Source organism: Alosa sapidissima, chromosome 6 (genome assembly GCF_018492685.1).
Source record: "Alosa sapidissima isolate fAloSap1 chromosome 6, fAloSap1.pri, whole genome shotgun sequence".
Lineage (NCBI taxonomy): Eukaryota > Metazoa > Chordata > Actinopteri > Clupeiformes > Clupeidae > Alosa > Alosa sapidissima.
Genome location: NC_055962.1, coordinates 29539563 through 29558183, shown reverse-complemented (window position 1 = coordinate 29558183; position 18621 = coordinate 29539563). Strand labels below are relative to the sequence as shown.

The window sequence follows — 18621 nt, the reverse complement described above, 5'->3', positions numbered from 1 at the left end:
TTTAATGATAGAGCGCCCTCCTCTGACTGACAGGAGCAATACCCTCCGTGTGCGCATACATGGAGCAAAGCAAGTTACATGATTTATTTCAGCATACGCACATGTGTATATTAGATGATATATATGCTGTATATATGTATATAGTGTAAAGGTAGCAATGCACTCGCGTTTTAGGCTACATCTTCTGATGTAAAACGTGGTCCAAAAAGTTACAGCCTTGATTTCTCACCATATTGCATCTTGCCATATAACATCAACAATGCATTACGTGGTTAGAAATAATATCCAATGTGATTCACGTAAGTCATGTGGCATGCGTAAAAACTTCACAAATGTTTGAACTGGATCAACTTGAGGTACTTGTTTATCGATTTGTTTGCACTCATTTTCCCAACAGGCACCGCGCATCGCGCGTTAACCTTTGAACCCTTGTTGAAAACAAGCCGATCAGCTGATCTGACCTGGTAACGTCCACTACATTCTCCTGGGGAGGAGGGGAATTATTCTAAACAAGCTGGTTGAAAATTATGACTCTCTCACAACCGGCACAGTATCTAAAATTAATGTTCTTACAAGAAGAGTTTGTACAAAGACACGGCTATGCAGTTGGACGATGAAGATGTATATCGCTATGCGGCTAGCTGCTAGCAAGTTGCCTGGTTTTAAATTCAGTTCTTTTGCTAGCTAGGTCGCAGCAGCCTCTAGAGAGCGAATATTGTTGTGTTGATGTCGGGAAACTTATTGGGTGTAGGATGATATCGATGTTATGATGCGTGTGTATATTTAACTATTCTGCGTTATTGAGTTGACGCGTTTTTGCGGTGTTTTACATGTTGTCCGTAACCTTGTTTATTTCACCCTTATGTTAGCAAGCTGAAGGCTAAACCAGCTAGCAGTCCAAACAATAGTGTTGTACACAAACACTGCTAGTGAGTTAGCAAAGTAGGGGAATTGTGATTCTTAATAGGCGGTTATCATTATACCTCTACAAAAAGGTTTGTAAGCTCCGCGGGCTGCTCGTGTGAAGTACATGTTTGGACATGTTCACCATACGATTGTTGTAATGGTCAAACTGTAAACGGAGTGTAACGCAAGGCAAGTTTCTCATCAAATCTATTTATAGTTCATATTGAATATTTCATTGTACGATTATCTGTAAAGCCTTAAATGAAAATATATAACGTTGGCTCTGTGATTTTCGCCTATCGCAATCCAATTTTATTTTATGCCGTGCATAGACAGACATGCTGAGTTAGGAGCCTATTTGTAATGTCACTACTTAGTTCGCTGTCTATACTCGGTCTTGGATTACATACAATAGATGTGCCATATTGTAGGCTTAGTTTGTGTCTTCTCTAATAGGTAATCTTGCTAAGGCACATTTTTGTTGAAAATCCATTTGTTTATGTACCATTGTCTTAATATCACAATGCAGTTGAAAACCGCATAGGTTATTCCGGATTTCTTCAGATGTGTTAGAGATCATAGCGTTATTGGGTTAATAAATTCATAATATTACCGTCTCAGCTCTTAAGCCTCAGAACACATGAGTGGACAAGACAAAGGCATGAGCACCATGCTCGTGTGCCAGGAGAGCTATGCCTGCGGAGGTTCAGATGAGGCCGCTTACGAATGTGACGAGTGTGGTAGCCTGCAGTGTGTGCGCTGTGAGCTGGAACTCCATAGGCAGGAACGTATGAGGAACCACGATCGAGTTAGGATCTCGCCGGGTCATGTGCCCTTCTGTGATTCCTGTAAAGGAGAGAACGGATCTCCCGTGAACGGCGGACGACTACGGGCAGTAGTCCGTTGTCAGGGCTGCAAAATCAACTTGTGCCTGGATTGTCAGAAGCGCACCCACAGCGGTATGAATAAACGGAAACATCCGCTTACACCGTATCCCTCTGCCAAACAACCAGAGAAGAACCCCGCAGCAGGTGGTGATGGAGAACTGGAAGTGCTTAAAGCCAAACTAGAGAAAGTCTCCAGCTTCCTTCTGGTGGATGACAAAGAAGATATGCAGGTTGGTATACAACTGACCTGGATCGAATTACATACTAAAAACATAATGCTTAATGGCAGCTGGTAGTCTTTCTAGAAACTCAGTCACTTTACAAGAAGGGGTGGTAGTAAGTGTGTGTACGTACGTGTGTGTGTGTGCAGGAGCACTGGATGGGATGTTGAGGGAATTAGAGGCCGAAGGCCTCAGTGAAAAGATGTGTTTTGAAGTGTTTTTTGAATAGGCCCACAGAAGAGGCACAGCGGATGTGGAGGGGGAGCTGGTTCCAAAGAGTTGGGGCGGACACAGAAAAGGCCCTGTCCCCAAAGGTCTTAGGTCTGGTGCGGGGTATAGCCAGCTGGTCCTTGTTGGAGGACCGGAGGGACCGCAGAGGGGTGTGGGGGTGGAGTAAGTCAGAAAGGTATTTAGGGGCCAGAGCATGGAGGGCCTTGTAGGTGAGAAGCAGGATTTTGTAAATGATGCGGAACTTGACTGGCAACCAATGGAGCTGCATGAGGGTGGGGGTGATGACAATGACACATTAATGCTCTAATCTGAAGTGGTTGTTGTATCAGTGTTGTGATACCTGTGCCCCACCTCTAGGTGCAGGATGAAGATGACTTTGTGAGGAGGTTGGGCTGTGGGCCAGAGGATCTCCTGAAAGTCGTGTCCATCTTTGGCAACACCGGAGAGGGCAAGTCCCACACTCTCAATCACACCTTCTTCCTGGGCCGGGAGGTCTTCAAGACATCCCCCACCCAGGAGTCCTGCACGGTGGGGGTCTGGGTCGCCCTGGACCCAATCCACAAGGTGGTTGTTGTGGACACGGAAGGCCTTCTGGGTGCCGGGGCCAATCAAGGGCAGCGCACACGGCTGCTGCTGAAGGTTCTGGCCGTGTCAGACCTGGTCATCTACCGCACGCATGCCGACCGTCTCCACGACGACCTCTTCAAGTTCCTGGGCGACGCCTCAGACGCGTATCTCAAGCACTTTACCAAGGAGCTGAAGGCCACCACGGCGCGTTGCGGACTGGACGTGCCGCTGTCCACGCTGGGCCCCGCAGTCATCATATTCCACGAGACTGTCCACACCAAGCTCCTGGGCTCAGGTGAATAGGACAGTCCAGAAGTAGACCTGCAGTCATCAGAGAACACACGTTGAAACTGGAGCTAAAAAATGCAAACTAACAAGACAACATGATATGCTGTTTGAACAGAAAGCGTAATGCTGAAACGTGATATTGAAATATGGCTTGTGATTCAGTCAAGAAATTTGAGTACCAGACATTAAGAGCGCACATAGTGCAACCTTATAGTATGTAGTTGTAGCTGCACAAAATCACTCTGGCTCTTCAGCAGTCATAAATCTCTGCTGACCAAAAAAAAATCTGACAACCAGCTGTTGTTTCTCTCCTCCGTTGTTTAGATAAGCCGTCTGAGTCGGCCGAGAGGCTGCTGCAGGAACGTTTCCGGAAGCTGGGCCTGTTCCCCGAGGCGTTCAGCTCTGTCCAGTACCGCGGCACGCGCACCTACAACCCCCCCACCGACTTCAGCGGCCTGCTGCGCAGCCTAGAGCAGCAGCTGGACAACAACACTACCCGCTCGCCTCGCTCCGCCAGTGTCATTTACAAGGCTTTACAGGTCTGTGTGTGTGTGTGTGTGTGCGCGCGCGCGTGTACGTCTTTGTGTGTCTGTGTGTGTGTCTGTGCGTGCGTGCGTGCGTGCGTGCGTGCGTGTGTGCGCGCGCGTGTACGTCTTTGTGTGTCTGTGTGCGTGCGTGCGTGCGTGTGGAATAACTATTCATGTGTTTGTGTTTAATTATATGGGGAATGTCTTTGTTGTGAGTGTGTGTGCATTCCTGTCTATCTGTGTGTATTTGTGTGTCTGTCTGACTCTCTCTGTAAACACCAGTGTGGGTTTTCTGTGTTGGTGGTGTGCCTGTCCTGTCAAGCCGTTCCACATGTGTATGATTATCACATCAGCTGAAAGCGACTTTGGTTTCACAGGCCCTGAGTGAACGCTTCAGTGGGGAGATTCCCGAGGAGCACATGGCGAGCAACTCCTTCTTCCCTGACGAGTACTTCACCTGCTCCAGTATCTGTCTTAGTTGTGGGTCAGTTCTCTCCCCCTTCCACTGGACTCTACTCTCAACACCACATAGCATACTATTACACAGACATTACAAAATGGCATCTGTTGTTGCACCCATCAAGCACCTGTCTAGGTCAGTCAGGGCCTAAATTTTAGCGCGGGATTGCGGGTATAGCACATCATTTATTCAAGTCCCGCAGCTCTAGTCATCGTAATGCGAGAAATTCCCACACACATTTTACAGTGCTGTCTGATAACGATAATCTAGCACTGGAGCGGGGTAAATGCGGTACCGGACGGACCAAATCTTGACTCATGAATCGTAACTCCATGCAGACACTGACACGCACACAAAACCACTTTGCAGGTGCTCTCTCTCTCTCTCTCTCTCTCTCTCTCTCTCTCTCTCTCTCTCTGTCTTTCTTTCTTTCTTTCTTTCTCTCTCTCTGTCTTTCTTTCTTTCTTTCTCTCTCTCTCTCTCTCTCTCTCTCTCTTTCTCTCTCTCTCTCTCTCGCAGCAGGACTTGTCACCATTGAAGTCAAATTATGCTAGGTGCTTCTACATCAACTGCTAACCAACAGGGAAGGAAAACAAAAGTTTAGTTTAAGTTTAGGAACTGTCAGGAATTTTGCATACACATAAGTATTACATAGAGTGGTGGACATGCACAATCAGCTATTTTGAAAAATGAACTTTAAGCCGTGGTCAGTCATGATCTGTGTTAGGGACGCACCAATACTGACACTGGCATCGGGTATCGGGCCAATACTGTGCTCATATACTCATACACATACAAACTGTGTAATTATGCACCGCGCACCAATACTACTTAATAACACACTATTACTTCACATTCAAAAATGTCATGTGTTGTTGCACCATTAGAAGTGGGCTTGTTAAGCCCCTGTCTAGGTCAGTCATGATCTGTATACATGTCCATATGGGAGCCTGATTGGAGTTTCTGTGTGCTGCCGTCCCATTCACAGGTCGGGCTGCAAGAACAGCATGAACCACCTGAGGGAGGGCCTGCCGCACGAGGCCAAGCACCGCTGCCGCTACTCCCCTCACTGTGACAACCGCATCTACACCTGCAAGGTGATTACTTCCCAGCGTCCGACTGCATGGTCTCACGGACAGAGGTGTGACTGTGGTGCCTAGTGTACACACAGGGGTTTTCTCATCTGTCTTGCTGTCCATCCTCCCTCCCTTCCTTCCTCCCTCTCTCCAGTCTTAGCCCCTCCTAATTAATTTTGTGAAGGAATGATCTCTCCCATTCCTCCATCCTCCTATCGTTCCCTCACCAGTTCTGTGGGGCTTTCTCACCTGTCTTTTTGTCCATCCTCCCTCCCTTCCTTCCTCCCTCTCTCCAGTCTTAGCCCCCATTTTGTGAGGGAACGATAGGAGGATGGAGGAATGGGAGAGATCATTCCTTCACAAAATTAATTAGGAGGGGCTAAGACTGGAGAGAGGGAGGAAGGAAGGGAGGGAGGGTGGACAAAAAGACAGGTGAGAAAGCCCCACAGAACTGGTTGAAAGTGTGGTATTGAGCAAGACGGACAGCTACAGTGGGCATCGCTTTCAAATGGCCACTTCATTCGCGCATTACGCGGCGTGAAGCTGCGTGAAGCTTTAGTACCACTTTCAGCCACTGTGCATCGCTCTGCCACTGTACATCGCTCTGTCAGTGGTAATTGTTACCTAGAGGAATCCCAGCCTACGAATTCAATAACAAAATAAATCGTAATTAAACATTACTTCGATTAAGGCTACTTGGGTATGGCTTAAGGCTTGACTAAACGGTGGTAGCAAAAATCGAAATCTGCTTTTGATAGCCTACCGGTGCCGCTCCACAAAACGAAAAAATATCTTAACTGGCTGTCTATGTTATTGTCAGTGTTGGGGGTAACGCAACTACGCAAATCAAAACAGTGTCTTAATTTGCCCTACTTCTTGACTGCAATGTAGTCAATTGACTGCTTGACATGTCATTTTTATTTTTCTGTACAATAAACAAGTACATCTGCTTATGCCGCAGAATTACATTCATATTTGGCTGACTGCAGACGCGCCACTTCCCTCCCCATATTCCAAGATTAAGATAGTAGCCTATACAAAAAGCACTTCATACTATCATAAAAAATTGTTAAAACGAATAGCTATTTGCAATTTGACAAAACACTGGTCCTCATTTTGCGAATGCTAGGACGATATGAGCCTGTTGCATTTAGTTAGATGTCCGAGTCACGCATAATGTTTGAAAACCACTGGCTCGTAATCACAATAATGTAACACAGGACAGTTGGATAGCCTACTTCATCATGTCCCCATGCCTACATTTTTGTGAGTAGCATAGAGATCGTTAAAAACAATAAAGTATGGCTCTCCGTTTGGGACATCGAAAACTTATATTTTTAATAGACTACCGTCGAAGATGCTGACTTCCAAAGGCCTCGGGATAACACGTTATCTCCACTATCATCAGTCATGCCCCTTGATCAAAGTGGGGAATGAAATAAAAGTTTGAGAACCACTGGTTTAACAAGTTACCTGCAGTCCAGAACACACAGAATCTGTTGCAATATTCTGATGATCGGCAATGATATCGGCAAATGTTTGTTTTCCAAAGTAAGAATTTCACCTTCGACAATTTCACCTTCGACAATGAATAGCTCATTACACTTGTTACTGTTAAACGTAGGCCTACCTGGTATCATTACAAACATTATTCTGTGTCCTAAAACTGGCATATTTTATGGCATTGTGTCATGTAAGTTCGTTGCAAAATCTAGAGAAATGTGTGAGGTGGTCAGCGGGAGACAATTGAGACACACATTGGATTGTGTTATTACTTGAACATTCCACACTATCCACAGCTGTGGTAGGCCTATCAGGGGCAGGAGGATTACTGTTAGCGCAGGCTTTATATACAATTCTTCAACATAAGGCCTCGAATGTTGTCTTGTTTGTGGAGCGCTTTGCTTCGCGTCTGTAATCTCGGCTTCATTGAAAAAGAGGGCTTCCCTCAATGACCCTCCGAGAATAAATAAAGGTTGAATGAATGAATGAATGCAGGCTTGCCCAAAATAGGCTAAAGGCCTGTGGTTTGCGCAGCCTACAGTAAATAACAGACCCGCCAGAATGTGCGTTATGATGCTTTTTTACGAGCAAGATGTTTTTGGTACCCTACGCACACTGCATGTTCTTAAATAACAATGATCATCAGTAATATTCGACCATTAATTTGGGTAAATGGGCAAGCGTGACCACCTTGATTGGCTGATTGGCTGATGATTGTAACGCGGGCATGATTCCAAACACCTCCCTTACGATGATGAGTGACAGGTGACAGGTCTCAGAATGCGTGCGCTACACAAGGACAGAAGATGATGAATAACTGGGGCCGTAGGCTATTCACAAAGGCTTTTATCTTACTACTAGGAGTAGGCTACTCCTAAATCGCACTTAAAGATTTTAGCTTGTAGTTTTCTCTTAAAAGTTATTCACAAAGCCTTTCAGACAACTCCTAAACTAGGAGTGAGTCTTCGTTGCTATGGATTACGTCATTACTCATGCACGAGCTTGACTGAAGTGACCACCTTGATTGGCTGACGATTGTAACGCGGGAATTCCAAACACCTCTCTTCCGATGATGAGTGACCGGTGACAGGTCGGAGAATGTGTGCGCTACACAAGTAGTGCGAAGGACGGAAGATGATTAATGAATAAAAAGGCCTAGCCTAAATGAATAAAGAGTAAGGCAAAACAAATAGCTAGTAGCCATAGAAACATAGGCCTATGGATTGATGCAGTAGCCTACCTTTGCAACATTATTAAATGAATCTGTCACCATATGCCTAGGCTACGTTTGCAAAGAGGAGAACATTTTAATTTGATTCACAATGAAACGTTACATTTCATTTACATGTTAACAATGAGTAGTTTTGGTTGTTGTTGGTGGCGTTATTGCATCCCTTTTATGAATGCAAAATTGTTCCCTCGCGATTGGAAGCTCCTGTTGCGCATAGGCTACGCATTTCAAAACATCGCAACGTAAAATGCCACAAAAAAGCTGTTTATGAATAGGTCTTAGTGAGTTAGGAGTTCTCTCGACTTAAGCTGTCCCAGACTAGGTGCTACTTTTAGGTCTAAAATGCTTCGTGAAATACTTTTTGTGGAAAAAATTAGGAGTCCTAAAGTTAGGAGTGGCACGCCCATTATTTTTAGGAGTTGCTCCTAAATTCGCCAGTTAGGCTGAATAAAAAGGCCTAGCCTAAATGAATCAAGGCAAAACATATAGCCTAGTAGCCTAATGAAACATACGGATTGATGTAGCATCTTTGTAACATTATTAAATTATTCTGTTACTATGCCTACGTTTGCAAAATAGAACATTTTAATTTGATTCACAATAATGTTACATTTAATTTACATGTTGACAATGATTAGCCTAGTTTTGGTTGTTGTTGGTGGCGTTATTGCATGTTAGTTATGCCTACAATGCAAAATTGCTTCCTCACGATTGGAAGCTCCTGTAGCTGCATGATTTCAAAACACGGCAGAATGCTGCAGGTTTGTGAATAGGTCTGTGAGTAAGGAGTCCTCTTGACTTCTTTTAAGCTGTCAGAGGTGGGAAGGTGTGATTTGTTGGGGGCAGGGGTTAACTGGGCACAAATGTCTGATGGCCCCCCTTCCCCCCAGCCAACGTGAATCGGGTGGTTAGTTAATAGGCCTATCGTGAAGATTTTTCCTGCCATCTAAGGCACGAGCGCATCTGTGAGGCCAAGCCTCACCAAGTAGCTCGTTTGTTTACAACTAACATTCCATTTAATTAAACTGCTTTATAGGCTATGCCGAAATAGTTTTCAATATTTTGAATATTAGTGTCGGGTGAATTGAAATGTTCTCAAAGTATCCTTATGGCTGAAAGCTGCTTGGGACCCCCCCCCCACCCGTCAAGTAATATAACCATACAAACGCGCTTCCTGCACTCATTGTTTCAAAAGGAGTAATTTTGGCTTTGTCAGAACTGAAGAGCTGTGGACGGCACGGCACGGCATGCCCAATGAAAATAAATTAACGCAACGCAACACAACACAGACCCCGCTTCTCTCACGGCAGTCACTGACAGTAACCTAGAATAAATGCATGGGGAAAAACACTTCCCCATGACAAAGACATCGTAAAACACTGAAAGTTAATATTTTGTCACTAGCAACATACATCTGTCCTTTGTCAAATGTATTATGTTCCAAGTAGCCTATGCGTTAATTCTGCTTCATAAAGTTGAACAAATACATTTGCTTATTTCACAGAAAATATAAATAGCCAGATAGGGTCTACAGTACAGAGTTGGTAAGTTATGGTAGGCCCGATGGAAGGCTGTTATGAGAGTATTAAAATATGGGATATTCTACGGCAAAACATTAAAACGGCAAGACAGCGGGGGAAAGTTAAAATAGGCCTATGATAAACACGGAAAAAGTTGGCATGCATTGTTTCGGTCCCCGTGCACAGGGATTATTTGTCATATTATTAATCACATATGATTATTTGTGAAATTGTGCAAACAGGCGCAACGCATTTGAAAAGGAAGGACTGGTAGCATGCAAGCTCACGGGAAAGATTGATTTAAGAACGTTATCACAGTGTGTGGCTGTGGCGCGGGCGGAAGACAGCAATTGGCAGGGGAGGGTCATGTCTTTTTTAACAATTCTGTCGGAGGGTCATTGAACAATTTCTAGCAGGCAAGAGAGGGTCATGCAACTTTTGACTGAAGCACTCAAAATTCCTCTGGTGGCCCCTTCAATAAATAACGAACAGTCCCTAGATTGCTGCTGGGCTATATGTCTTGGTTCATGTCTGTTAACAACTCATTGCCATCAAACGCATAGCCCATCTCGCGGTTGCATCCATTACAAACAAACATGCAATGTGAACGTCTGGGATTGGGGAGAACACTAAATGCTCTACTGAATAAGCACGAAGTCAAACCTTTAAATGAAAATAACTGTTTAATAATAATAAAAATAAAAAAAAAACGCTAATGAATTAAACTTGTGACCATCAAAAATCGTTTATAGCCTGTAACTCCGTGATAACAGGACGTAACAGGAAGGCATTTGGCTGAGCAAAGGAGGTTAATATGCTCTATATTTTGTCCAAATGATGTCTGTCTATCATCGTTGCACTCGGAGAAAATCAGAATGTTTAATTTGTCCTGCGTTTCTTCTACGGCTGCAAACGGGATTCACTCGCAGTTAATCAAATATTTCTTTTTTAGTGCAGGGCAGGCATATTTCTGGCTATTAAATTATTTCTAAACCAGTCTGCTAAAGTCTGTAGTGAAGTCTGTGTAGGGTTTTCCAGGCTCCATTTCTTTTTACGAGACACCCTGCTCACTTGAGCCATCTACCGGTTGTTTGGGTTGTTGCAGCGTCTCACTGGAAAAATACAAATTAGAGCCGCGTGATACCGCGTGATCCCACGCGCGGACCGCGAGTGAAGCTGGCCAAGTCGAAGCACTGCCCACTGTAAGTGGTAACAAGGTTGGCTGACCTACTCACAACCTGCTCAACAATGCCCACAAAAGCACTGCTATTGCTGATGGCCATTACTATTGTCCGTTTAAATCTCTCCACTGCTATTTTGGATTCAAAATAGGACTGGTTTAAAATCACACACATGTTCATCATCGCCACCTGCATTTAGAACACATTTAAACACAATGTCCTTCTGACATCCATTCTAGAATAGTAGAATCATAGGGTAATATGTATGTAGCATATGCTTGAATGTTCCTAACTCTTTATGCTGGCTCTACTCATCTCTAGTTCAGTGTGCTGCAATGATATACTAGTCTGTCTATTCTATATGGTAAAAAAAAACATCTGGATGTGCAAAGAACTGTGTGTCAGTCAACCTGTGGTTGGGCAATGCAGTTTTGCAGCTCTGGACATCTAGCCCCTGCCCTTGGGTGGCTGCGTAGTCAGCAATGCAGTCGTGTACTCTTCCATGCGCCTCCCCTCAGGACACTGCAGAGGAGGGCAGGTATCAGAGAAGACCTGGATTCAGACGACTCGCTTGGGCGCATTCTTTTTCTCCCTCTTCGGCAATTCAGTGTGCAAAAAGTTCTTCGAAAAAAGTGTGTGTGTGTGTGTGTGTGTGTTGTTATTTGTCTAATGAGATGACTTTCCCTCTCAGGCATGCTATGAAAAGGGCAAGGAGGTAATTGTTGTTCCCAAAACAACAGCATCCTCTGACTCCCCCTGGTTTGGTCTGGCTATTTACGCCTGGTCCGGGTGAGTCGTAATTTGACAGCATACACTTCAGCTAGCAGTCACGTTATGTGTCACATTATTCTGATGAGAGGCTGACATTGCAGGTACGTCATCGAATGCCCCAACTGCTCAGTCATCTACCGGAGCAGGCAGTACTGGTACGGAAACCAAGACCCCGTGGACACAGTGGTCCGTACGGAGATCCAGCACATCTGGCCAGGGGTGAGATCATGGGCGATTCACTCGCTCTGAATGATGTGATCATACAAGCAATACAATGGATGTTCTAAATTCCAGAGACACTGTTCTGTGTCAGATGTAGAGTAGCATTTAGATTAATCCATGGTGGCATTCATGATGTGACATTTTCTGCTATTTCATTGGCCAATAAGTTGCAGACATTTGCATTCATTTTACTAACTAGTATACATAGCTATTCACTAGGGCTCTAGGCTAAGATGGCAGTTGCAAACGTGGAAGAGGAATGTGCATCTCCCTTGCACTGACGGCTTTCTCTCACTCCCATTGCGTTTTTCCTGCCCAGTCTGACGGCTTTCTCAAAGACAACAACAATGCTGCCCAGCGACTCCTGGATGGCGTGAGCTTCATATCCCAGTCGTTCTCCGAGCTCAGTGTCAAGCCCACCAAAGCAGTCACTTCCTGGCTCACCGACCAGATTGCCCCGGCCTACTGGACACCCAACTCCCTCATCACGGTGAGTAAAACCCGGTAGGGCGCAAACTCCAAGAGCCACTTCCAATCACCACATCACTGTCGGGACCATGGGAAGGTCATCAGGGGCCATTTGGCAAAGCTAATATGGATCCTTGAAACTAAAACACGGAGTGCTACAAAATATGACTGCCGCCCAGTCAGGGCTCGAAATTAACGGTGTCCCGGGGACCATAAAAATTGTTCACACGGGAAACTAAACGTGTCTTTCACGTTTGAATAAAATAATAAAAGGTTTGACCTGGCGTAACGGGCAGCTGACAAAAGCAACGTTAGCCAGCTGATCTCTAAAGAAGTGGTTTTGTACACACAGCCTTACAACACTGTTTCCTGCTCTTCAAATCACTGTACGATGTCATTTTTGGTACAAATACAGAATAAGATACCCTTATGGGATTGATGCTTGCGTCTTTAGGAATCCGCCGTCTTGGTTTGTATAGAAATGAATATTAAGTGACACATAGGCCTACTCGAAAAAAGGGGACGGGCGGTCACTTTCCGATAGCCATCAAACTAGGTTAAACTTAACTAACTAGCAAGCAGTCTGGAAAATGACATTTGTTTTCATGACATTGTGAACATTTTTGAATGATGGTGTAAGGTTACGCTGGTGTTCTAAAAAATCCTGTCTCTGACTAAACAATCCCATCTTTGACTAAAACACTGCCGTGTTTTCTGTCAGTGAGACGAAACATCACCAAAGCCATGATGAGCTATACTGCAACTGCGATTTCACAAAACGATAGTGTTGCAAAACAGTTTTCAAAGTTAGCATTTGACATTTCCCTGTGGCAGATCTAAGCTATAGGCTATTCTTGAGAAAACAAACAAATATCGGAGAGTATCTAACAGCTTTGTGGTAATTTCTCAGGCTACTGGTGATTTGTTTTCACTGAGATCTGTAGCCATAATAGCATCATGCCAAACTGACATTGAAATTAATGACATATGAAAATAGATTATTGACGGAATGTCATGGTGTGTGTGTGCTTGTGTATTTCTGTGTGTGTGTGTGCCTGCATGCGTGGATGTCTGTGAGTCTTTATGTGTGTGGGATCTGTGGCCGTAGCATCATGCCAAATTGACATTGAAATTAAAGACAGTATGAAAATAGATTGACGGAATGTCATGGTGTGTGTGTGCTTGTGTATTTCTGTGTGTGTGTGCCTGCGTGCGTTGATGTGTGTGTGTGTCTTTATGTGTGTGGGTGTGTTTGTGTGTGTCTGTGTGTGGGTGTGTTCAACCCTTTGCTCAACTCCACCATCTACAGGCCGATCGGTGCACATTCACTACACATACATTTATTTTTGTATGGCCCCCCATGAACGGAATTCCACGAAACATGCATTCAGAGGCTGTCATAGTGATCTTACACGTCAAATTTTGTGCAGTTCTGAACACGTCAGCCAAAGATACCTGCGATTACAACGCCTCATTTCTAATGTGATCGTGATGGCAGTGGTGTTTTGGTTTGTTTCGGTTCCAGAAATGTCATAAATGTGGCGAGGCGTTCCAGGACAGCGACTCCAAGCACCATTGCCGTGCCTGCGGAGAAGGCTTCTGTGACGCCTGCTCGTCCAAGGCCCGGCCCGTGCCAGAGAGAGGCTGGGGACTCGCTCCAGTGCGGGTCTGTGACGCCTGCTTCCAGAACCGTGGCATCCCAGAAGGTAGTGCGCAGAAATCTACTATACAGATCAAGCCAGGTTAAGCGTGGACTGTTATGGGTTCAAATGCAGGGTCCCCATGGTCCTTGAAAAGTCTTTAAAATGTCTTAATGTAGTTTTTGATGAAATTTGATCCTGAGCAGAATGGCAGAGCATGTTGAATTTTTTCCTCAGTTTATTCTTTAATTTAACTGCCTCTCCCACAACAATGACCATTTTACACAATTACTAGCAAATATGTTTGCTCTGACAAAGCAATCAGTCATTGGACTGCTTTCAGGACTTTTTCTGCAACAGAAAATGACTTTCCAAACAGTTTTTTAAATCCCTACTTATGGTACTCCTATGCAATTATATAACTGGTATGTTATTAATACACTATGGCATCATGAATCAAATGTTTTCTTTCAGAACTATTTTTTTTTTTTTTTTTTTTAAATGTTCCCTGTCATTAAGTGAGTGAATTTGGCTTGCTTCATCAGATATTTCTTTGGTCGTTCAAGCAGAGCTACTGGACGCAGCTTTGGAGGAGGAGGAAGGGGGGACACTGATCCCAAGGAAAGTGGGAGAGGTGGTGCAGAACACACTGGGAGCCGTGGTTACCGCCATAGATATCCCTCTGGGTGAGTGGTTACCGCCATAGATATCCCTCTGGGTGAGTGGTTACCGCCATAGATATCCCTCTGGGTGAGTGGGGAGCTATGTGGCCAAGACGTGGTGCTCATGGCATCCGTGGTTACCGCCATAGATATCCCTCTGGATGAGTGGTTACCGCCATAGATATCCCTCTGGGTGAGTGGTTACCGCCATAGATATCCCTCTGGGTGAGTGGGGAGCTATGTGGCCAAGACGTGGTGCTCATGGCATCCGTGGTTACCGCCATAGATATCCCTCTGGGTGAGTGGTTACCGCCATAGATATCCCTCTGGGTGAGTGGGGAGCTATGTGGCAAAGACGTGGTGCTCATGGCATCCGTGGACAGGGTGCTTGCGCAGGTCTGGAAAAGTGTGGAACTATGGGATACTGGAAAAGGGAAATTTGACGACATGATTGAATAGAGTGACAATATCAATGTCAATTTCAATTTATTGTGCTTATAGAGCGCCAAAACATTACACATGTATCATGGCGCTTTACAGAGTTTAGACAATCAGAAAGGAAGAAAAGAAAAGCAAGAGAGAGGCCCATGGGTAACAGGGGCGAGGAAAAACTCCCTAGAGTTGGAGATGCATATAGGAAGAAACCTCAAGCAGATCCACGACTCAAGGGCCTTACCCATCTGCCTAGGGTCAAATACAGGACAGTAAGGTCTGTATACATGACAAATGCATATGATAGTCAGGTGTAGAGAATAGGACATGGTGTTTAAAGCCACCTGAGGTAAAAGTTACAAGAGGTGGGATGATTATGTAACCGGTATGATGCGCTATCTGTGCTATTAATGTGATATGTGCATTAATCCTAATTTAGTGACAGAAAGTTCAATAGTCCAGCGTTGGAATTGTCCAGGGGAAAGGAGTTGTCAAGGGACATGTGGTGGGTCGGCAGACGGGCCAGGAATCCGGGCAGAGTTGTCATAGGCAGGTGATTGGTCGCTAGGCTGAACGGGCCAGGAATCCAGATAGGGGGACAGTAATAGGGCAGTCGAGGATGGGACTTCAGGTGAGATTGGTGAGAGGAGGGCCAAGCACACGGATGGCTGATGACTGGTGATGATATACCTCACAAGTGAGGTAAGGGGTAAGAAAGAGAGATGTAGAGTGGGTTAGTATTACTGGAAATCAAAATGGTTAATGTCAATAAGTAATCAGTGGTATTATATATTGTTACAGTATACAATAGTGAGAAAAGGCAAGAGAGAGAGAGTTGTCAAAATCACAACAAAAATACACATTGTTTTTTACAAAATTACAAAACGCAAATAATCAGTTTGGAAAAGGTCTGGAAAAAGTGTGGGATTTTTCAGTCACTGGAATAGAGTGTTAAGGCATTTTTGGCAATTTACCGCCATCTGGTGGTTATATATAGACACTACACCAGGACGACATGAGTTTTAACAAGTCACTTGTTAATTTTAGATATATCTTACTATACATTATCTCATCCCTTTACTAGTTGTAGAGTACAAAGAAAACAAAAAACAAGTTGAAATGCTGCACAGTTCCATCCTTGTTACATCTGTATGCTGCGGACATCAGCCGTTCTCCCCTTCACACACTTCCCACACTGAGATGCGTGTTTCTGTTCCCGTGTTTCAGGCCTGGTGAAGGATGCCGCCCGGCCTGCTTACTGGGTGCCCGACCAGGACATACGGTGCTGCCACCAGTGCCAGCGGGAGTTCAGCGCCCGCCTCTCCATCCACCACTGCCGGGCATGCGGGCAGGGCGTGTGCGACGAGTGCTCCCTGGACCGCCGGCCTGTGCCCTCTCGTGGCTGGGACCACCCGGTGAGGGTCTGCAGCGGCTGCAGCCAGAAGGGAGGGGAGCTCTAACTGGACAGGATAGATGCCCCAGTGGGTGAAGGAGGGAGAGAGAAGAAGAAGAAGGAGGAGGAGGAAGAGGAGGAAAAGTGGAAGACTGCCTGTAGAGGGCTCCACTGAGGCCTCAGAACAACCTTGAGTCCTCCTCCTCTCCCCTTTAGAAGTGGATCTGGCTTAGCTTGGCTATGATGGGTGGGGCCCGATAAAGGCTTGTAGCAGCTTATATCATGGGATCCAACTAAGGAAAAGAAACTGCATTGCCTCTATAACCCCCCCTCCCCCCCCCCCCCCTCCCCTCCCCTCCCCTCCCCTCCCTACGCTTTATACGCTCAATCTTTTAAGGTTATGGTGGCCTGCTCTCTCAGTCCTCTGGGAAAGCACAAGGAGACACATTGCACACACTCTTTTTGATCTGCATCTAAAACTAACGCTGACACAAAGCTGAACAGAAACCCTCGTGACAATCTCTTGCAGTTAACCGATTTGATGTGTCTACCAATGATGGCAACACACATATAAGCACATTGACCCCAGGTTACGCTCATACTTGCATTGGCTAAAACTGAGGCATTCCATTCATTGAGAAGTAGCTGTTGACTGAAAGTAAAAAATGTGATGACAGACAGTAGATGACTGTGGAATATGGTTATCTTCATTTGCATTGGATTTACATTGCCACCTCAGCTTTAGCCAAGTTTAACCCCTTCAAAGAGTTGTCAGTCGGGGTTAAATAATGAAAGTGTGATTGTAGCCCAGGAAACTTTGAGGGCAGGTACACAAACCCAATAAAAACAATAAAAATATATTGCAGATCATGGTAGAGTCCAAATCCCCCATCTTTGTCATCCATGACATCACTTTGACCATTTATAATTTGAATTGAGGTCTAACTTGATATCCTCTTCAATGTTTTGATTTTATTTGCAACCGCAACCTTAACCCCAACCCCATCCCATTTTCCCCTCATCCTTAAATGTAGCATTGTTAGATATACTCCATGATATGTATCGGTATGATTAATTGCCTGTTATCCAGATCATTGATAGGTCATCGGCTGCCAGCCATCATTTTATAATGGAAATGTATTCTTAATAGCCATTTATTATTTTTTTTTTAGGTTTTTAAATTTCTTATTCTGTCATTTACTTCGTTTTTTTCTAAATTAATTTCACCCCTCAAAATGTCTGAAGGTGCAGAGATCATTCTGATCGGAGTCATTCAGAAACTGTTGCGCGTGATGTTAACGTGCTGGCTAACGCCACATCACCCAATCAGACGATAGATTCTGGACTGATTCAACCTCCCCTGCTCCCCCCCTCCAAGGAGTGTACAGTCTCGTGTAGCTACACCGGTCTCATCATGGTCATAATCATCTTCATAATCAGTGTAATATCTTCTCAATAAGCTCAGTGAGTTTATGTTTGGCTGCAAAATAAGCTTTCAGGTACACTAAAAGTATACAGGTTTGGGTAAGGACAGCTAAGGACTGTAATTTATAGAGGAACTAAGGTGTTAAACCATCCTATTTTCTGCACCAGGTATGCTGATATAATTAAAACATAAAACATATGAACATCTGAAGAGTGTAATTGTCTTTATTTGCTACATGGTCTTTATAGTTCCCTCCATCACCTTTCAGTTTCGTATTTAAGATAATTTTATGTCAACTTTTCATACAGTCACTAAGGCTGGACATCGGATCAGTTAACCCAATTTTATTCCATTAGGATTCATAAGAACACAATTCGATTAAATCCAATTAAATTTGGGCTCAGTATCGATAGGGAAAATGACATGCTACAGTATATAGCAGCCTTCCAGCATATACAATGGGGAGCACTGGCAATTAGATTGGCTTTAACAGAACAGTACGGCTATGTTAAACCATTGTAGAAATGAACCCGAGGGAAGTGCATATTACCGTAGCTTAAAAGTTTGATGAATATTTTTCATTCAGTAGATATTGGGACAAAATTATTCTTTGCTAAGATATTTTTGCTTACTCCTAAAGATTACAGTGCTTTAATTAACTTTGTGTTATATTCCTAGATCTTTTAAAAATGGGTTCAAAATAACAGTAGATGTAAAGGTTTCTTCATGGTGGTGGGATCTTATGATCTGTTTAGTATGTATTCCTCAGAGGTCAAGTTGGATCATACAGGCAGGTGTTTCAAATGACCACTATTGCAGCAGTTGTGTATGACAAGACTGTAAATTCTTTATGTACAAGTTCATATTTGATAAAATATCAATCCAAGAATCGTTGCACACTGCAACTAGTGCAAAGTTCTTTTGAAAAAGAAAATCCATTAAGAAAAAACCCAGCTGGAGAGCAGCCTGATGCGTCTAGATTTCTAGGCTAGCTGGAGACTAGCCTGAC

The 18621-nt window shown here is 44.4% G+C and overlaps 1 protein-coding gene across 3 annotated transcripts; it reads left to right on the top strand.

The window, feature by feature from the left end:
• The first annotated feature begins 421 nt into the window (after window positions 1-421).
• On the top strand, window positions 422-17819 carry LOC121711672 (zinc finger FYVE domain-containing protein 1-like). Of its 3 annotated transcripts, none has more exons than XM_042095459.1 (11): window positions 422-2023; window positions 2603-3107; window positions 3425-3639; window positions 4005-4111; window positions 5076-5184; window positions 11290-11387; window positions 11471-11588; window positions 11911-12081; window positions 13585-13765; window positions 14269-14385; window positions 16021-17819. In XM_042095459.1, exons 1-11 carry the CDS (start codon window positions 1547-1549, stop codon window positions 16251-16253), a joined length of 2331 nt encoding a protein of 776 aa, XP_041951393.1. In that variant the 5' UTR covers window positions 422-1546; the 3' UTR covers window positions 16254-17819. The 3 variants fall into 3 exon arrangements, with proteins under 3 accessions (XP_041951393.1, XP_041951391.1, XP_041951390.1); XM_042095457.1 differs by having other exon boundaries at window positions 14266-14385; XM_042095456.1 differs by having other exon boundaries at window positions 424-2023; window positions 14245-14385.
• Window positions 17820-18621: the final 802 nt, after the last annotated feature.

What these genes read in the sequence shown, in the direction of transcription:
- LOC121711672 (XM_042095456.1), top strand. Translation starts at nt 1,547, where the DNA reads ATGAGTGGACAAGACAAAGGCATGAGCACCATGCTCGTGTGCCAGGAG. An exon ending in AGTATCTGTCTTAGTTGTGG is followed by an intron (nt 4,112 to 5,075) that starts GTCAGTTCTCTC and finishes TCCCATTCACAG; the next exon opens with GTCGGGCTGCAAGAACAGCA. An exon ending in TCCAGCACATCTGGCCAGGG is followed by an intron (nt 11,589 to 11,910) that starts GTGAGATCATGG and finishes TTTCCTGCCCAG; the next exon opens with TCTGACGGCTTTCTCAAAGA.